Consider the following 19,293-nt stretch of genomic DNA (forward strand, 5'->3'; position numbering starts at 1 on the left):
GTTTAATTAATATTGATAAATTAAAAATCGAAAATAATGTATTATAATTCAAGAATTCTAATTAAGCACCTAACAAATTGAAAATGTTAAGGAAGATTTAACATTTTTTTTTAATCTATCGAAAACTCAACACATTCATAACTGCAACAACGTTCATTCACATCATTCAAAATCGAAACACTTTTGCTCATACATTCAAACACACACAAACATTTGCGAGCTCGCATGCATTCAAACCAAAACACACACTAACATGCAATATTCAGATTTTGGAAATATGAGAAATTTTCCAAAAACTGATAGAAAAACGATTTTGCTTAAGGGTGGCCAACCCTAATTATAGAATTTCCTGAACTATAATATTTTAAATATTAAAAAAGCAAAGAAGTGATATTGGAAAAAAACAGATTGTAATAATCCGCTGCGTTTAAACATTTGCTATTTTTGGGTAATTAAGTGATGATAAATATTTCAAAATAATAATAATTAAGTAATTACCATCCAGTCTATAATGAGTAAAATATTGAAGCTATTACAACTTCAATATAAATTATACATATGGAGAACCAAAATCAAATTAACAAAATTATTATAATTACGAAAACATAATCACATTCAAATTAACTTAAGTTAAATTGATTAAAATATAATCAATTAATTGTTGAATTAAAATTAAATTGAGATCTTCTACAAATCAATAGTAATTTAATGCAACCTAAACTAAAACATGTAAATAAAACGGAAATACGGACAAGAATAAAGGGAATCAATGAATTAATAATTTTGAATTGGCGCAATAATTTAAAAATATGAAAACCTGAAAAGAATTGAAAATAATTTAAGAAAAGGATGCAAAATTAATTAATAATTTTGAATAAGCGCAGTAATAATTGAAATTATAAAAACCTGAAAAGAATTTAAGAAAAGGAAGCAAAAGTAATTAAAAATTTTAAATAAACGCAGTAATAATTGAAATTATGAAAAATATTATTGGGCTAAAGGGGGAGGTCTTGTTTTGAATCCCGTGTGGTATAAAGTCACTTACTACTTGATGTCTTCATCACAATCTCTGCACATCTCCATCTCAGCCCTCGTTGTTGGTTGGCATCGAGAAAATTCACGATAATTTATCAAAAATACGCACAAAACTCCCGAAAATTTAACACTCCGGTGATTCTAATATTGATAAACTTATAGCAAATTATACCGGTTGAAGAACAAGAGCCGAAGCCTTAAACTTGTTTTCAAAATAACCCACAAACACTATAAATCAGAATGTAAGACTAAGAATCGGCTAATGGCCAAGACTTTCCTTAACGACACCTGTCGCGATACAAAGAATTGAAATTTCGGGGAAAACGCGAGCCCCTAGATCCGCTGTGATCTGTTGGTGGTTGTTCGCATATTTCGGATACGAGTAACCACCTTAACGGATGCACCTCGAGAAGGTTTTAGCACAGACGGTCTTGCCATTCCAGAGGCTATGTGTTTAAAACCACACGTGTGATTAACGCATAGAATGGCCTGGTATATAATACCTTGCATCCATATATAACAATTAGATATATAAGTACCGATGCTGCTGCAAAAAAAAACACAACTTGTTCAATTTTTAATTACGTAGTTATTAAATTACTCACGGTTTTCCGGTATTCACCTTAGTTTCTATAGATCTGTAGCTTTCCCTGACCATGTTTTTCAACGATAATCCACGAATTATCGCCAAATTTCCCTCGCTTGCATTTCGAGCGACTTGTCTTAACCAAGGGACGCGAACAACTGCGTCCAAGTGATGCCACCAAGCGCAGCCAACTTCGTCACAGTTTTTTTGCGTTAAAAACGGTTTTGATTATCTCCACATGCAACAATATGCACACAAAAAATGACAATGTAGAAAACATAGAAAACAAAATAGAGGGAAAACGTTTTGCATCGCCATTTTGTATGCGTCCTAATAGATAAATAATTCATGAAATAATTATTTATTTCTTTTTAATAATAGTGCTAATTATACGCGTTAATTAACAATAATTTATATGTAAAAAAGAGGCATTATAGCGAAATATTTTGGTTACAACTTGGATAAATTACTCACAGTTAATGATGAATTTCCAATTGGATTTTGTTCTCCGATGATAGAATATAGAAGAAACAAGAAAATTAACTTAGTTTGGGTGGTTTGTACAGCAATTTTGAATATGCAAAACTTTTGCGCACGCAAAGCAATGGACGCCGAACGACAAATGAACTCTCCCTCCAAAGCAAACCAAGTGCAGCCAACTTCGTCAAAGTTTTTTTTGCGTTAAAAACGGCGTTGTTTATCTCCAAATATAACAAAATGCACAAAAAAAAACAATGACAATGGTGAAAACAAAATAGAGGAAAAACGTCGCATCGCCATTTTGAATGCATACTAATAGATAAATAATTTATGAAATCATTCATTTTTTGTTTTAATAATGATGCGAATTATACGAGTTAATTAACAATAATGTAGATTTAAAAAATGAGGCTTTATAGAGAAATATTTTGGGTAAAAATTTGATGATTTACTCACCGTTCATGAAGAATTTCCAATTGGATTTTGTTCAACGACGATGGAATATACAAGATACAAGAAAATTAACTTAGTTTGGATGGTTTTCACAGCAATTTCGAATATGCGAAACTTTTGCGCACGCAAAGCAATGGCCGCCAAACGACAAATGAACTCTCCTTCCACTCGAAGACGCAGTAGAAGTGATACCAACTTATTTGTTTTAAAATTTAAATTTGAAACTGACTTATGTATTTATGTAATATCATAAAATTACATATACAAAATAGACTCTAAACTAATGGACAGAAAACTTGAACTTTGATCAATATGTGTTAAAATTGTTATGAATTTATTAATAGAATTATATTTGTTAAAATAAGTTTGAGAATATTCATTGTACCACCTTTTGAATATTATTATAATTTTCTAGAAAAAGTTCAGGAAAGGGATGATTTTGAGGGCAATAGAAGATGTTTATGTTGAATCCATATCATCCATATCAGTTGACGAAGTTGTCTTTGGTATAAAAATTGTTGTTTTGTCTATATGTTGAATATTTCTGATGTGGTTTAGGATTTAAGGACAGACTTTTCACATGCGTCCCCATTCCAAGGGCTTTTGCAATTGCATACACCACAATCGCAAGTGCCACGTCCTCCGCATATTTTACCATGGGATAATGGACAAGAGAAGTTATCGCACTCGCAGAATTTACCATAAATTGTATCCCTCTGGCACGAGCATTTACCGCAAATGCAGATGCCTCGTCCAGAACAGACTGAGGTATCCTCAGGATCCCTCTTGCAGCTCAACGTATTCATGAAATTGTACATATGTTCCGAAGAACATTCGCAGTGCTTTCCGAAATGATTACGGTTGCATTCGCAGATGCCGCATTTGTAGGTGCCGGCTCCCATGCATTCCTTCGCATTCTCCACGTAACCCTTCTGTTCGCATTGGCAGGAGCACAGCATCTCCAAGTCCATATACATTGTCTCGTTAACACCGATCGGGTAGATTTGCAACCTCTGCTTCCAATCTTCTGGATCCCTTGGGCATCGCGTCACTTCGACTTCGATCTTGAAACTGACAATATCTCCGACTTTCACGTTCTCGCATCTATCAGTCTTCTTGAATTCACCACTTGGATCCAAGCAATTCGAATAATAATTGATTGTAATACCATCGCTGGAGTTGTCTTTCAATTGAATGACAGCAGACATTTTGTTATATTCCTCCTTAACCATCTCCACGATATTGGATGAATCTGGAGTCAACATAACAGTATAAGATCCTTCGATTTTATCCTGCACTTTCTTGTAATTGCTCATCTGATCCGCAGTTACAGCAAACAATAAATTGATCGAGTTCTGTTTTACTTTCTCATTGATTCTTGCTACATTTACTGAGCCACCTCCCCAATTACACAGATCGTAATTAGCAAACTGTAATCAACAATATTATAATAGCAATTTTTTTCAAAAGAATTTTCTTTACCTTAATCTCATCTGATTGTAATTCCAAGTTAGAAGCGAAGATTAAAACGCGACGAGCATTCTCTCTCCAACTAATATATTGCTTGCAAACTATAGCCTGCATGATGGCTTGCAAACCAGCAGTGGAATTTACTGGTAAAACACCAGTTTTCAAGCTTCCTGAAGCATTGAAGTTATTTGTGACAGCCTTCTTCACCAGAGACTGCAAATTAACTATTAATAAACTGTATAGTTTAAGTATTTATACTCACTGAAAACTGATTTGTTTGGGTACTTAAGCTCATTGCATGCTGGAAAGTACGATCTGCAAAACTTCCGAATCCAAGTCTTAAGTTTGTAGTTATATTAGGCACAACTTTAGCGAGACTATCAGCTAGACGAGTTAACTTCTCGCTGTTTCCTTCCATAGATTTGGAGAAATCCATTAATAAGTATATATCAAGTGGAAATTCTTCCACTTGGATATACTGCGCGTGCATAGTATAACGTTCCCCTGAAAACGAAGTAAATCTAAACGTATCTTCATAAAACCTTTGTCTACTCACTCGCTCTAATCTTCAAATTGACTCTTTGTGGTGCAAACTGCACAATTTCCTCCAACGAAGTGTTTGAAGATGATGTGGGTCGATGCGTGTAGGATTCAGCAGGTATTGGAGATACACGCGGCCTCGACAAACTTTTATATTGTAAAATCATCAGCATATTATCCGGATTGTAACTATATTCTGGTGGACAGTAATTAGAATCTTCGCTAATTAAATGAAAGCATCTTGAGTTTCCACTGAAATCCTGTGTTTTTTTTAACCAAATTAATGTAAATTTTAGTTTAATTTTCGTTGTAAATTTACCGGCTTCGTGCACCAAGCACAAGACGGTTGTTGGATGCACTCACGGCAGGTGTTTTGGGAAGTGCACTGTAATTTCGACCAATCGTCCGAAAATTCTGCATTGATTGATCCCAGCCAAAGAAGTAACACCAGTTTCCAATTAGATTCCATTCTGTAAATTTCAAACAGATGATTAATATTGCTTTTTCTTGAAGGAAATCAAACGCCACAACTGATTATGATATAAACTCAGGCAAACAACAGTGAATATGCTGAGTATCACTTATCAAGTTATTTGCTTGTAAGCAAACGCGAGAAATATAAATAGTTCTTAGAATTTGCACAAAGAGGAATGCATTGATTTACAATTATTGTTAATGAAATAAGTAAATAACTGTGACGAATTAAATTGTGCTGATAACATGAAGACTTAGGTCAACAAAATATAAATATTTTTTGTTATCAATCTTCAGTTTTCATTAATTTAACAAATTTGCTGCAAAATATCTGATTTATATTATATAATTTGTAAAAAAAAAACTCACGTAATTATTATTTTTTATAGATACAATTATTTAATATTATTCAGTTTAACCGGATCAGAAAACATTGCGCTTTTGCAGTGATTTGCAATTACTACATACGTGTTCGAGATAAACCTTCGTTCATGTTCGTTATAAAATATGAAGACTTTAACAAACAGCAGTTGCCTATATTTTCGATAGTATTTCATTAAAACATGTTTAATTTTCTTTTTATTAAGAACAGTTTTAGTACGATTGAAATGTTCGTTTTCAATAAACATAATAAATATTTCAGAAGTTTAATAAATATGTGTACAAAATAGTTATGTATACTTTAGTTACATTATAAGTGCATTACTAGTTTAATTGACGTGATGCAATCTCATCATCCAGAGTATACTTTTCCGATCATCATTGTTTCTCTCTCTCTAGAAATAAATATTAATGTTAAGCTATAACAAATTAATTAGAAAAAAAAATACTTTAAAACTATATTTTCTTTGAGAAAATATCTGATTTCAATCAATATTTATAATAACATATTTAAATTCGATTGAATTCATGTAAATAAATTATAATTAAAAACTACAATAACATATGGATAATAATAAACAATCTTTTTTTTCCATAGATAAACGAGATTCTATAAAACATATTTTTGGACGGTTAAATTGCATTAGAGCTACGTTAATGTTTAATGAGTGAGTAATTAGAGTGAAGGTCTGGACGCCTGAAGTCTCCTGTAGTTTGCTCTCCTTGCTTCGACCAGAAAAAGTGTACCAGATGGCAGCAGAAGCAGTGAGCCAGTCGAGCCTAAGCCAAAAGATAATCCCAATTGGTTGTGCTCCCAATTTGGCATCCAATCCCTCCTGTCCCCATAGATCCCGAATATCAGTATTGCCACAAAGCCGCACAGTCCAGCTATTATCAGGTCAGCACCAATGCACATCAACAGTAGGATGTATTTGTCATGATCTCTACTGCAGAAACAATACAACCACGTTAAGAAGGCGGCAACTATCAGCAGCGTTATGCACAGTGTGAAGAAGAATTGGGTGGCCAAGAAGAATCCGGGCCAGAGAAAGTCCTGGATGATATAATATTCATCTTCGAACACCCACCAGCAGCCAGTGAATTTCTTATCATAATGATGATTGATATCCTCGAAATTGTTCAGGCACACCTCCCATAAACCTAAAATAGTAATCAATGTTTATTGTTGTTCAATATGAAAAGTGGTTAATATCGTACCTATTCTGATGAATTTTGGGTTTTCGAGTATCCCATCGTTTTCCAGCCAATAGGATGTGCAAAATGCAACTAAAACTAATATGAAACTAACTGTGGTGCAGGCGATAGCGCAAATTCCTGTGCGTGTTTTGATGGCCATCGTCGCCATATTACAACTATTCAGTTATGATTCATTTTTGAAAGGTGTATACAACACAACTAGCAGGTTATTCAAGCAATTAGGCGCATGCTCGCTTGTGCTTAATAGAAATTTAATTAACGCATACTAAATTGTATAATAAAAAGGAAATTTAATTGGTTTGCTTTAAATTCTTTATTCTGCATCGCTGTTCTCTTGCATACTAACATCAGCTTCCCTAAGAGTGCTAGCAGTCATGTCTGCATCCTCTTCCTCCTCCTCGTCTCCTTCCATCTCGAAAAGTATGACTTTCTTGCCATTCTCCGATAAAACAATGGAAACCCTTCTGGCGCCCGAAACTGCGAACTTGGAAGAGACCATTGAAATACTCTTAAGCGTGTGTTGGTTGTTCTGCAGGCCATCCACCTGCACTAGGTTTTGCGTGGCCACTTCTTCGCTCACGTCGATCTCCTGCAATCTTTCGCGAATCGTAGCGATCGAGCACTGATAAAGAACGGCGTGCTTGGTGCTGGGTTCTTGCAGCAGCAAGGACACGATGTTTTCATTGTAGAATTTCAAATCTGTTATGAAATACTTTGGGATTTTGACGAGCGCAGCTTTCGTAACAAACGTGACCGGATCAAATTCCAGCAAATAAAACGAATCGGTGTGATGGGTATCCGAGTTGAACGCAAAGAGTAACGATCCATTGCTGGCATTGATTTTTGAGACTAACGTCCATGAAGAGCTCGTGTTGCAGTTGATGCACTTGATCAGAGTTATATCGGCTGATATCAGGTCGTGAGGTTCATTGAAGATATCCATAAGCGCCTTTTCCAGATGCTTAAATTGCTGCAACAAAGACATCTCCTTGAAGTGTTTTATTACCGAAGGATGGGCCCGGATGCATTCGTTGTGCTGCAAAAAGTTGTCCCATTCGTTGTGTTCCATGTTTGGTAGAATATGCAGTGGACTATCCGCAAGATATTGTCCCAATCTCTCCATGATGAACCCAGTATTTTTCTCCGTTCCTCCGATCGTCGTGTTATTGTGCCCAGTAATATCATCAAAGTTCTTCAAGAAAGCGGTGATGTACGCCAAATCCTGTTGTGTCATCTTTGGAATTTCGTTCGGGACAGTCTCGTAAATAAGATGTATAATAGCCGTGTACAACCAACGGAAGAACGCTTTGTAATTGAGCATGGAATTGTTGATGATCTGCTGCATTTCGCCGCTCTTTATCAGAAAAGCGCCATTCGAAGCTATGGCTTCATTGATCTTCTTCTCATCCAATCCTAAAAGCTTATATCTATGTTCTAAACGCGCCATCCCTCTCAGCTCTCCCAAATGATAAGTGATATTTTGAGCCACTTTGGTGACGTTCTTGAGCAGCAACTTCTGGATGTTCACGTAACTCATCTCGATGCTTTGTCCGAACTTCTCCAAACCCTTCTTGGTTAAATCTTGCAGAAGGAAGCTCTGCATTAATTCGGAGCTGTTCCCGAACATCAACAGATCCAGAAAATCCGCAGACAACGTCCCAGTCGGCGTCTGCGATGCGAACTTTGCCAGCTTCGAATCCATCTCCAATAAGATATTCTCCCAAGCTTCCGTTATAGACGAGATCGCCTCTGATAAATACTCAACTAACACCTCAATCTGCTTGTACTTTATGGCGTAGTTGAATAACTCTTTGACGTGAGTGTTGAATATCTCCGAGTTGAGTACAAGAACCTTCGTCGACTGCTCGTTATCTTTCACAGTGATGTAAAGACGATCGAGGAGCTCTGAAAGGTAGAGGTCGACTATTTGGCAGGACTTTCCGACTCCGATTATTTCATTTACATTGAGGATGGCGCAGTAAAAGCAGCCGAAAATGCTCAAGTGAACGAAACCCTCGCTGGTGCCAATAGCCAGAAGATTTAATTCCTTTTGATTCTGGAAAAAGTTATCTGCTATAGTCTCATCTTGCCCTGAAGATGTGCTATATGTTGATAAACTTGGTGGGTTTGGCAAGAATATTGAGGATTGATCAATATGTTGTGTATATTTGTTGTGCTCCTCCTGTTCCATCAACAACCTCTTCTCAGCTGGATCCTTTTTCTTCTCCTGTGTCCAAGAGATATATGTGATCTCACCCTCCTTTATATCCAGTGTATGCAATGTAGTCTTATTCTCAACATTAATCAAGAGAACTTCCCCTAAAAGAAGTATTGAATTATACTATTACCTCAACAAATATTCTTTATTACCTGAATTGTAACCTATAGCTAATGTTTTTCCATCAGGTCTCCAAGCCATTGCCCTGACCAGCAAACCCTCCTTGGATGGTGGTAAAATCCATGCTCTTGTCCAAGTCAATCGGTGCAGTGAAACATCCCCTAAATAATACAACAGACTATAAAAAATTCTGCATTCTATTATATTTTTATTTACCCTTTATGTTGGAGAAAGCAACGAGGTCCATGCGGTCGCTCCATACCAAAATATCGATCTCATTTGCCACCTTTTTCTCCTCCAATTGCCTTATTATAGATAACATTTTAAAAAACTTGTTTACTGAGAGGATATCAAAATATTTCTAAGGTTATATTTTCAAACATACAGATGACAATTATATTGTATATACTACTTAATATACAGTATAACTAATTGCATACATACAATATAAAAAATTCAATTTTGATTAACTAAAGATCTAATAAAGATCTTTATAAACCTTTAGCCAATTAATGAAAAGAACATTAATGATAAAGGACACTTCTACTATTTCCTAACATTTTTTTTAAACATTTAAATTAATAAATTTTAGCAAACTTTACATTATATATTTAAAGCATGAATAAACTCTGTTTTGTAAAGCTTTCATGTATGAATGAATTAGGAAACAACACGTAATTGTTCAACCATAATTAATTAAGTGTACAGAGTTGTATTTGCAAAATTTTGTATAAATTAACATATTTTAATTTTGTGTTGCATATTTCTTAATGTTTTATGGTATAAACTGTTATTATGCATTTCAAATAAGAATGAATATTTTTCGTTTCAATTTAAAATTTAACACGGTTTATCAACAAGTCTTTACATCATATTATTTCGCTAATATAATTGAATTTATGTGCATGGTTTTCTAACCGCAATAAGAGTTTCTCTTTGTCACTTCACTTAATATTATCAATATTTATCATTTTTCCTAACAATTTATATTCATTACGGCTCTGATTTGCTACAAAAATGCACGCAATTAGTTTAACAATCTTGATTCATCAAATAAAACAAAAATCAATGCTTACTGTGATTTACGTGCGTTTTAGTTTTGATCAATACTTGAGTGAAGATGTTTTTTAGGAAATGTTTCGAATGGATTCGAACGTTTTTCAAGAATTCTTCTATACATGGTTACCATTATTTGGCGGATGAAGGTCTGCATTGGTCCGAGCGACTTTTCTGGCTTATCTGCATAATTTCCGCATCGGTAAAAAAATTATTTAAGCATAATTTTTCTTATATTAGAATAGTAACGTTTTAGACTGTTGGCACTTTCTGGATGATGGAAAGCACCGAAGAGTATGATGTAAATCCGGTCAGTTTGACTGTAGATACTTTGTATTTAGACTGGGAAAACGATTTTCCAACTATTGTTTTCTGCGAGAGAGCTCACGAAATCGATGAGGATCGCATGAATCGGTGATTTCAATTAAATATTGCAAAATCATGTTATTAAGTGTTTTTTTTTGTAGTTATGTGTTTGGAAGAGATAGTGTAATTGTTCGGGAAATAGTGTTTTTGGAAGGTGAGATGAGCACTGCTGTTAAATGCAACGATCCTAGCTTCGATCAAAGCCTTTGCATCATGAGTAATTTCAGTTACTACTCGAATTTGGTATTGAATCAATTTTAATAAAACAAATTTTATGAAACCTTTCATTTCGTAGTTGAGGAAATCTTGCTCAGAGATTTTCTCTTACTGCAGTTGGAACGATAAGGAATTCGAGTGTTGCGAGCGCTTTCTACCGATGTACACCTTCTACGGGAAATGCTTCGCCATCAATTCAATAGCTTCTGAGTTATGACTAAATTTACGCAATGATAGATCTATCTTATGTTACATGATTTTCAGGCCGCCTACCGAGAAGATGCTTTCGTTTAAGTTTAAAGATTCGCCTAAGTTAACAGTCGAGATCAAGACAACCCTACTGTCAACGTCAACTTTGACAGCTGAAGACGTGATATCTCCCAGGGAAACGCTGTACGGAAGCATATTCGAAGGCTTCAATAAAATGATCGACCCTGACATGGAATTCGATGTCAACATAAGATTTCAGAACACCATCAACGATGACAGGGTTAAAACTATTCCACCAGACGTCAGAGGATGCATGTTTCCAGAAGAAAGCCAATTGATGTACTCGAAAGTCTTCAGTTATCCGGCCTGCGTTATTGATCATATCGGGACGTATCAGATGAAGACTTGCGGTTGTACCCAATACCTAATGCCAGTTGCAGCCCGTAAGTTCCAATAAATTTATCCTGCCATTAACTATCATCAGCACCAAAATAACTCTTCTAAAACTTCTTTATAATTAATACAATTTTAAATGTCACATAATGACAGTGACAGTTAATGATTGGTATAACTACAGAGTAATGATGGATTTTTAGGTGAAAAGCACATGTGCAATAACATGTCTTCTCTGGTCTGCTTGGCCCAATCCATTACGCAATTGGTGAGCGAGGCAAGCCGAGATAAATGTCCGGCATCTTGCGTGGAATCCGAGATACGCGTCCTGTCAACATTGAAGCGCAATGTCACGTAAATAATTAATCATTTGTTTCCAAATTGTCATATCACTTCGACAGATGTCAAAAATGAGGATTTTGTGTTATTTAAGAGTTTACAACGGCAAAGATTCGGTGTCCAAGATCAACTTCTACACGCATCCGCCGACGTTGCGTTATTACCGGAAGGTGCGAAGAGATGACATCGAATTGATAGGTGCGCTTCGTCCTTCAGAAAACCAATTTTGTGTTTGTGCAAATCTAGTAAACGTGATTTCCGTTTTGCAGTGAATATTGGTGGAATAGGAACGCTGTTTTTCGGCGCGAGCGTCCTATCGCTGGTCGAGATCATCTATTACTTGCTCATTTATCCTTGCAGCACGACCACCGAGAAGAAGGCCAATAAGAAGCCTGGGAACGAGGAGAGGAGGAAGATGAAGAAGGTCGAAGACAAGAGATCGGCTCCCACGATTCCCGGCCACAACATCTACAATTTCGACAATTTCGAGATCCGCAATCGACTCACACACCGCACACCTCTACCATACATCAATTAGGAAATATTCGTGCAAAAAAAAGGAAAGACAACGATGACCATCGTTTATTTCGCGTTTGCTTTAGATTAGAAATTTTAAAACTTTCTTCCATTTTTCCTCTCTATTTCATCTAGAATGTGATTTTTTTTTATAATTCGAGAAATTCTTCTTCATCCACGCTACAAGACTAATTAATACCACAATATAATGCACTTAAATACCAAGCAATTAAATGCTTCCAGTTTTTTTTATTATCCTTTCGTTCTTTCTAAACACTTTGTTTCTTTCTTATTATTATTAATATATTTTTCTTGCATTTGGTTAATTGTAATTGGAAAACAATGCCCGGCCTCGTCACTAATTCCATGCTTGTCCTCTCCCATCATGAGATGTGACACATCAATCATACCGAAGGCCTACGGAATCGCATCCACTCGTTCCTGAAAATATCGCCGTACCAATTCATCTGCGCAGGAAATATGGAGAGAATCTGGTTTCTTCAGTTTAATCCGTTGCACAATGCTGGGATTGTGAATTGGGCCAAGCGCTTGATCAAAATAAGAACCAAGAATAATAAAAAATAACTACAACTAAAAGCAATAGAAACAACAATAACAGCAGTGACTTCTCCCACGGAGAAAGAAAGAGAGACGTTTGCACAATTGTTATTAACAGACAATGGCTATAAAACACATTAAATAAGTAAATTGCAACGTATTAGTTCTTGTAATTAGAAACGAAAAAGAGAAGAAGAAAAAAAAAATGTAGATAATAATACAAAGCTAATAAGATAATCTTAATTTATTTTTGCATTAGGAAAGACCTCTGCCTCGAAACATGATGCACTAATCCGCATTATGTAAACTCGAATCCGGCAATCCGTCAAAAACTCTCCTCAAATGAGCTCATGTTCATTTCATCATCATCACAATTGCATTAATTTGTACCTACGTAAACACATACCTAATAATGATTTATACAATTGATATTTAGTAAACTTACCATTACACATTTTATACTTTTAAATGTCAATGGATATTTAATTGATTTAATAAAGTTAACATTAAAATTTTTAGATCAAAAATCATCATTTTATTTCAATGTTAAATTTGCAAAATTAACTGAATATATTTGTGGAAAAAAATAACTTGTTAAATGAGATTACCATATTTACTACATCAGTTTATAAATCAGTTTATAAGATTAAATTTAGAAGTAAACTACACATAAAAATTCATGAATAATGGACGAAGTCACCTTCCCCAAACAAAATTTTCATATGGATTATTTATGGAATGTAGCGATCCATTTGTTTCCAAAAGATCCATATGAAAGCTGGATGATTGGAGAATATATCAAGTATTCATACAATTCTGTGGTTTCATCTTATTGGCTGTAATTCGCCTTCAAATTTGAGAAAAAACTTTACGTTCGAAAAAGCAGTGTCTTTATATTATTGTGATTTTCTCTGAAACTATAGTAGATTGAATGGATACAAAAGATTCTTATGAAAGCTGGATGATTGGGGAATAAATCGTGTATTCACACATTTCTGTAGTTTCATCTATTTGGCTGTAATTCGCGTTCAAATGTGATAAAATGAAACTTTACGTTCGAAAAAGTAGTGTCTTCATATATAGTGATTTTCTCTGAAAGTATAGTAGATTGAATGAATACAAAAGATGCTTATGAAAGCTGGATGTTTGGGGAATGTATCGAGTTATCATACATTTCTGTGCTTTCATCTATTTGGCTGTAATTCGCATTCAAAAATGAGAAATTAACGCTCAAAAAGTACAATCGCTTTTTCAATATTAACATTAGTACTACTAAATGTTATTTTCTCAAAAAATGTACTTTATTTCAAAATTTGCAATTGAAACACTGTTTCAAAATATTTTCTTATAATTTATATACAATTTATAGAATAATACTCGATTGTGTTCGATCATAATTGAAAGCTAAATCTCGAACGTACGTACGTACAATGAAATCTAGTTACGCTCCATTTACATAAGACTCTGCAGGTGTTTACAATCGTTTTCACGCAGTGAATGAAACAACTTGTAAATATAGACTTGAAATAATTATTATAAATTTATGAACATTTAGTTTTATTAGTTCAATTCTATTTTTTGTTTTGTTTTTATATTTAAGGAATGTTGTTGACGCAACTTTTACAAATTTATTTATAAACAAACTTGAAATTTATTAGTCAAAAGTTTAAATCTATTTTTGATTGTTTTGAATTTTAGGAATGTCGTTGAAGTATCTTTCAAATATCTTTAGAATCTTTAGAATTAGTATATAGTAATCATCTTAAGTCAATTATAATTAGTATATACTAATCATTTTAAGTCAATTATAATTAGTATATAGTTATCATCTTAAGTCAATTAGAATTAGTATATAGTGATCATCTTAAGTTAATTAGAATTAGTCTAAATCATTAAAATAGATGAAATATTTAATAATTAAAAATATATAGTTATAATCTTAAGTCTATTAGAATTAGTATATAGTAATCATCTTAAGTTAATTAGAATTAGTATATAGTAATAATCTTAAGTCAATTAGAATTAGTATATAGTAATAATCTTAAGTTAATTATAATTAGTATATAGTAATCATCTTAAGTCTATTAGATTTAGTAAATAGTTATCATCTTAAGTTAATTAGAATTAGTATATAGTAATCATCTTAAGTTAATTATAATTAGTATATAGTTATCATCATTAAAGTAGATGAAACTGTTAATAATTAAACATATTTATAATCCAAATTATGAAAAACGTTAAGTCAAGTAGAATTAGTATATAGTAATCATCTTAAGTCAATTAGAATTTGTATATATCATCTTAAGTCAGTTAGAATTAATATATAGTTACCATCTTAAGTCAATAAGAATTAGTATGTAGTAATCATCTTAAGTTAATTATAATTGTAATCATAATTAAACTAGAGAATTTATGATTTTTACATAAGCCAATAAATTTAATTTTTCAAAATAGAAATTGGTAAAAATCCGAGGTGTTCCCCGAGGCAGTCTACTGTGTCCACTAAAAAGGTTATGATGCAGATTTTTATCATCAAAAGAAAAAGTTGCGTTGGTAAATAATAAGAGTTACCATAACACGTTTACAATTTATTCCTAAACTAGAGGATTCTTTTTAACGATCTATTCCGTAACCCTAATTGAAATTCGAGGAAGTGACCAGTATCAATGCAAATCGTACCTAAACATATACAATTTTTTTTTCTTTGGCATATTCTCTATTTCCATACTGGTAACTCGGACGTGATACAATTTCTTCATCGATCAACTTAATTTTCGTTGTTCTTCTTCTTTCGAATGACAAATGTATGCGCGTTCATGCCGAAAGAACTTCATCTTATGTACCAAGAATACGTATTATATCATCCGCATCTTGCGTCCTTTTTTTTTTGTTGTTCGTATGTATTTGTTTAAATTGTAATGTGTGTGTTGGTGAGGTGCGGCCGGATAAATAGACTTTCGAAGCGGATCGGACGACCAATCGGTGCGACGCTCAAGACTCTCCGGGACCGTTTTTTTTCGATCAAAAGAGCTGGTAACTCTCTTCCATCGGCCAGTCAGCGACAGCGCCAGCAAACGCGCACCGAAAACAACATCGCAGCAAAACTTAATTTTTTTGTTTCATCAAAGTTTTCCGAATTAGAAGAAAAAAAAAACAACAAAACTTTGACTGACATATTTTTCTGATCATCATGGACAGTGAGCTTAAGTGTTTTTGGATGGCTTTTGCCTTCGCCTGTATCTTAGGTGAGTAAACAAATGAAAAACATTTTTTTTTTGTTAATCAACATCCATGGTTACGCAAATAATTGCATTACTATTGATTAAAACAATTTATAAATTGAAATAAAAACTATAGGATTCTTGATTTTTTTAAAGAAAATTTACATCAAATTAATTACTTTAAAAAAAATTAATATTAGATAATGGAAATTTAAAACATTCAAAATATTAATTAAAACCAGAAGTAATTAATTAATTGAATAAACAAAAGAAAATCTAATTTAGTAATGCGGTATTCCACAAGGCAGTATTCTAAGTCCTACATAATACCAACAATAATTACAACAATTATTATATAATATTGATGATTAAATTAGAAATAAAACTTATAATTGATCCATTATTAATGGAAAGTTTCCATTTTAATCTGAATTAAACATATAAACAAAACTATTTTGATAAATTGAATTTATACAAAATAATTTTTTACTTTAGAAAATTAATAGAACAAATTAATTTGCATGGCAAACTTACGTGTAATTAAATAAGCATTATTACTGTGTGTTCATTCATGTCGCAAGGTCAATTTCTTCGATCGACGCACAAATCGTACACATCTAGTAATAAATATAAATAAAGTTATTATGGAAATGTACTGTAAATAATTATGTAGTAAACAAAATACTAGTAATAATTGCATTAGATAATTGTTATTTCGTAATTACAATCTATTGGTTTTTATCAAATTGATACGAGAAAATAGGAAAAAAATTAAATTTTACGATGAATATTTCAAATAACAAAATTATCTGTGAGTAATATGAATAATGCGTCGTTCATGATTTAATTTATTGTAATAATAAAGCGTTATATGAAAGTCGGCTTTGCTCACTTTCGAACTAATTAATGTACAGTTTTGTTGCGATTTTGCTAAGAATGGACACGCAGTTGGATTAGAGAAAAAATAGGAATGAAGTGTGCATAATTAATAATAATTATTGTTCCTTGTTGTATCGTATGATTATGAGATCGAAGGATTTATTCGTTTCCATTGATTTCCAAAGCGTTTTCGCGTCCAGTTCCTAATTGCCGTCCACTTTCTATTATAAACTCTTTCGATTCGGCATTGAAATATTGCATTCCGATGATCGGATAAGAAAAAAACAATAACAAATTTAACTTACAAACTCGTTACTTTAGTCGTCTAATGCGTTTGCTTCATTAACGACGACACAAATTTGTGGACTTTTCCACAAATAAATCGAAAGGATTTGTGAAATTATGCTTTATAATTTATTTGTGTAATGAGTACTTGGGTTGTTGAAATAAAACAATTTTCGGATAATTCAATAAATTTTTGTTATTGGAATTATGTAAATGTATGCAACTAAGTCAAAGTAACGTTTATTATAATCAATTTGTGCAATGGGTACTTTCGTAATCTATATTTATGCTCAAATACATTTTAGATTATGTAAAACTGAAATATTGTAATTGAATTTAGAGAAGATACATTTTGCGAAAGTTTTAAAAGTTTCGAGTTAATATTATGTTTATTACTAACTAAATAAGGTGTATGAATAGGAAAAATCTTATTTCTTTCACAAGATAACTGCTTTTATAATGTGAGTGGCATATGGATGGTAAATGAAAAGTCGGAGAAACTTCAACTTCCGTTGTTTTCTATATATGAAATTAGCAATCATCAAAGCAAAGAAGATGGAATTGCCATCATGTTGATGGTGCCATGAAAGCATTGCTTTTTTTGTTTGTAAGCGAGAGAAGGAATTTCCAATTGAAAGGGAACATTTTTGCATGGACGTGTGTGTGTGTATATAAATATAAATTTTGTTTGCGCTTGGAGCGCTCGACAAACCCGAGATTATCGAATCCAGTTTCGAAACACTTTCTCTGTGGACGGCAGCCACAGCAGCAACCAACACTTTCTCTCCACATAATCCTCTAATTGGCGACGACGAGAGACGATTCTTCACAAATAAATAAATAACAAACAAAAAAAAACATTTCCATCCGTTTGCGAAAAATGATGAATGAACGAAACATAGAAGAATTTCACTTTTCACACGTTCCTTATTCCTCTCGATTAAGGTTTACGTTCCAAGGTAAAATACATTAAGATGTATTTTTATTATACACGAATAACAACCAGAATGAAAAGAAACCCGTCGCTTTGGGAACCAAAACAATAACATAATTAACGTTTTGTATTATTTCTCCTTTTTTTTTCGTTGTCGTCTCAATTCGAGACTTTTGTTGTTTCACTTGCGAATTAATTATTTCCGATGCATGGGAAAACGGTTTTGCAACGTTCGAACGATCCTAAAACGGGCGACAATGCGAAATATTCAAATTTTTACTGTTACGTAACCCTCGGTACGTGTTGGCCAACTTCAACGCTATTTGCATGTTAAATTCCATGCAGCACACTCTTTTTTTTGTGTGTTTTACTTTTAGAATATAACTGTCACTTATTTGACAGTTATCACAATTGAATTGTGTCATAATCAGCTGTGATACCTTAGTTTCTATAAATAATTTGATAAATTATATACCTACAGTTTTTACTTTTTCATATCAGTAACAAACACATATTTATTCATTACAAAAGTAACCAAATCAACCCATTTTTCAGACTTCACAATTTATATTTTTCATATTCTAAGTTAACATCTGTCAGCTGTCAACTTAGAATCTAACTGTCACTTAATTGACAGTTATCATAATTGAATTAAACAATCCTTAATTTGTATGACCAACTTGATATAATAAATAAGTAACCATGCAAAACTAAATATAGGTGAAATTTTCTACTTTTTCTAAGTATTCACTTCAGTAACATTATTTCAGTTTATTTATTATAAAAGTCAGTGAAAGAACTGAATTTTCAAGACTTCACAATTAATATTTTTCATTTATAATACTTCTATAGAACCAACTGTAACATCAATTTCACTTCTAAGAATCAAAGTTGACATCTGACATATGTCAAAAGTATTTGAAAAACTTACCAAATAGAAGATTCCTTGCATATTCTCTTAGTTCTTTTGGTTTGTTTTACTTTTATAATCTAATGTCATTTAATTGACAATTATCATAATTGAATTTAAACAATCTGCTGTGATTTCTTAATTTGTATGAGAAACTTGATAAAAAGTGAAATTTCTTACTTTTTCTAAGTATTCACTTCAGTAAAAAACACAGATTTTTCATTATAAAAGTCAGTAAAAGAACCGAGTTTTCAAAACTTCACAATTTATATTTCTCATTTATAATACTTCTATAGAACCAACTGTAACTTCTATTTCACTTCTAAGAATCAAAGTTGACACCTGACATATGTCAAAAATATTTGAAAAACTTACCAAATAGAAGAATCCTTACATATTCTCTTAGTTCTTTTTGTTTCTTTTACTTTTATAATC

At 32.9% G+C, this 19,293-nt stretch overlaps 5 protein-coding genes across 6 annotated transcripts; 2 read left to right on the forward strand and 3 right to left on the reverse strand.

The window, feature by feature from the left end:
* Positions 1-2,909: 2,909 nt before the first annotated feature.
* Positions 2,910-5,866, reverse strand: LOC108565726 (integrin beta-PS-like). Of its 2 annotated transcripts, XM_017925314.1 has the most exons (6): positions 5,408-5,866; positions 4,884-5,034; positions 4,581-4,824; positions 4,287-4,528; positions 4,037-4,237; positions 2,910-3,984 (listed from the first exon to the last, which is right to left on the reverse strand). In XM_017925314.1, the coding sequence occupies exons 2-6, from the start codon at positions 5,031-5,033 to the stop codon at positions 3,109-3,111; spliced, it is 1,713 nt and encodes a 570-aa protein (XP_017780803.1). In that variant the 5' UTR covers position 5,034; positions 5,408-5,866; the 3' UTR covers positions 2,910-3,108. The 2 variants fall into 2 exon arrangements, with proteins under 2 accessions (XP_017780803.1, XP_017780804.1); XM_017925315.1 differs by lacking the exon at positions 5,408-5,866 and having other exon boundaries at positions 4,884-5,117.
* Positions 5,867-6,012: 146 nt separating this feature from the next.
* Positions 6,013-6,816, reverse strand: LOC108565727. The gene is made up of 2 exons (XM_017925316.1): positions 6,638-6,816; positions 6,013-6,580 (listed from the first exon to the last, which is right to left on the reverse strand). The coding sequence occupies exons 1-2, from the start codon at positions 6,783-6,785 to the stop codon at positions 6,096-6,098; spliced, it is 633 nt and encodes a 210-aa protein (XP_017780805.1). The 5' UTR covers positions 6,786-6,816; the 3' UTR covers positions 6,013-6,095.
* A 124-nt stretch (positions 6,817-6,940) lies between these two features.
* On the reverse strand, positions 6,941-9,353 carry LOC108565719 (anaphase-promoting complex subunit 4). Its single transcript, XM_017925307.1, has 3 exons — positions 9,192-9,353; positions 9,008-9,136; positions 6,941-8,956 (listed from the first exon to the last, which is right to left on the reverse strand). The coding sequence occupies exons 1-3, from the start codon at positions 9,295-9,297 to the stop codon at positions 6,951-6,953; spliced, it is 2,241 nt and encodes a 746-aa protein (XP_017780796.1). The 5' UTR covers positions 9,298-9,353; the 3' UTR covers positions 6,941-6,950.
* A 955-nt stretch (positions 9,354-10,308) lies between these two features.
* Positions 10,309-12,157, forward strand: LOC108565717 (sodium channel protein Nach-like). The gene is made up of 7 exons (XM_017925305.1): positions 10,309-10,445; positions 10,499-10,640; positions 10,693-10,823; positions 10,878-11,266; positions 11,420-11,570; positions 11,650-11,753; positions 11,825-12,157. Exons 1-7 carry the CDS (start codon positions 10,309-10,311, stop codon positions 12,091-12,093), a joined length of 1,323 nt encoding a protein of 440 aa, XP_017780794.1. The 3' UTR covers positions 12,094-12,157.
* Positions 12,158-15,604: 3,447 nt separating this feature from the next.
* Positions 15,605-15,874, forward strand: LOC108565721 (peritrophin-1-like; the record flags this gene model as incomplete). Its single annotated transcript, XM_017925309.1, is given in 1 exon segment — positions 15,605-15,874. A coding segment is annotated over 1 exon segment (55 nt), but the record flags the coding sequence as incomplete, so codon positions are not given.
* Positions 15,875-19,293: the final 3,419 nt, after the last annotated feature.

The sequence above is a fragment of the Nicrophorus vespilloides genome, unplaced genomic scaffold, assembly GCF_001412225.1.
Source record: "Nicrophorus vespilloides isolate i.1.1-1 unplaced genomic scaffold, Nicve_v1.0, whole genome shotgun sequence".
Taxonomy (NCBI): Eukaryota; Metazoa; Arthropoda; class Insecta; order Coleoptera; family Silphidae; genus Nicrophorus; species Nicrophorus vespilloides.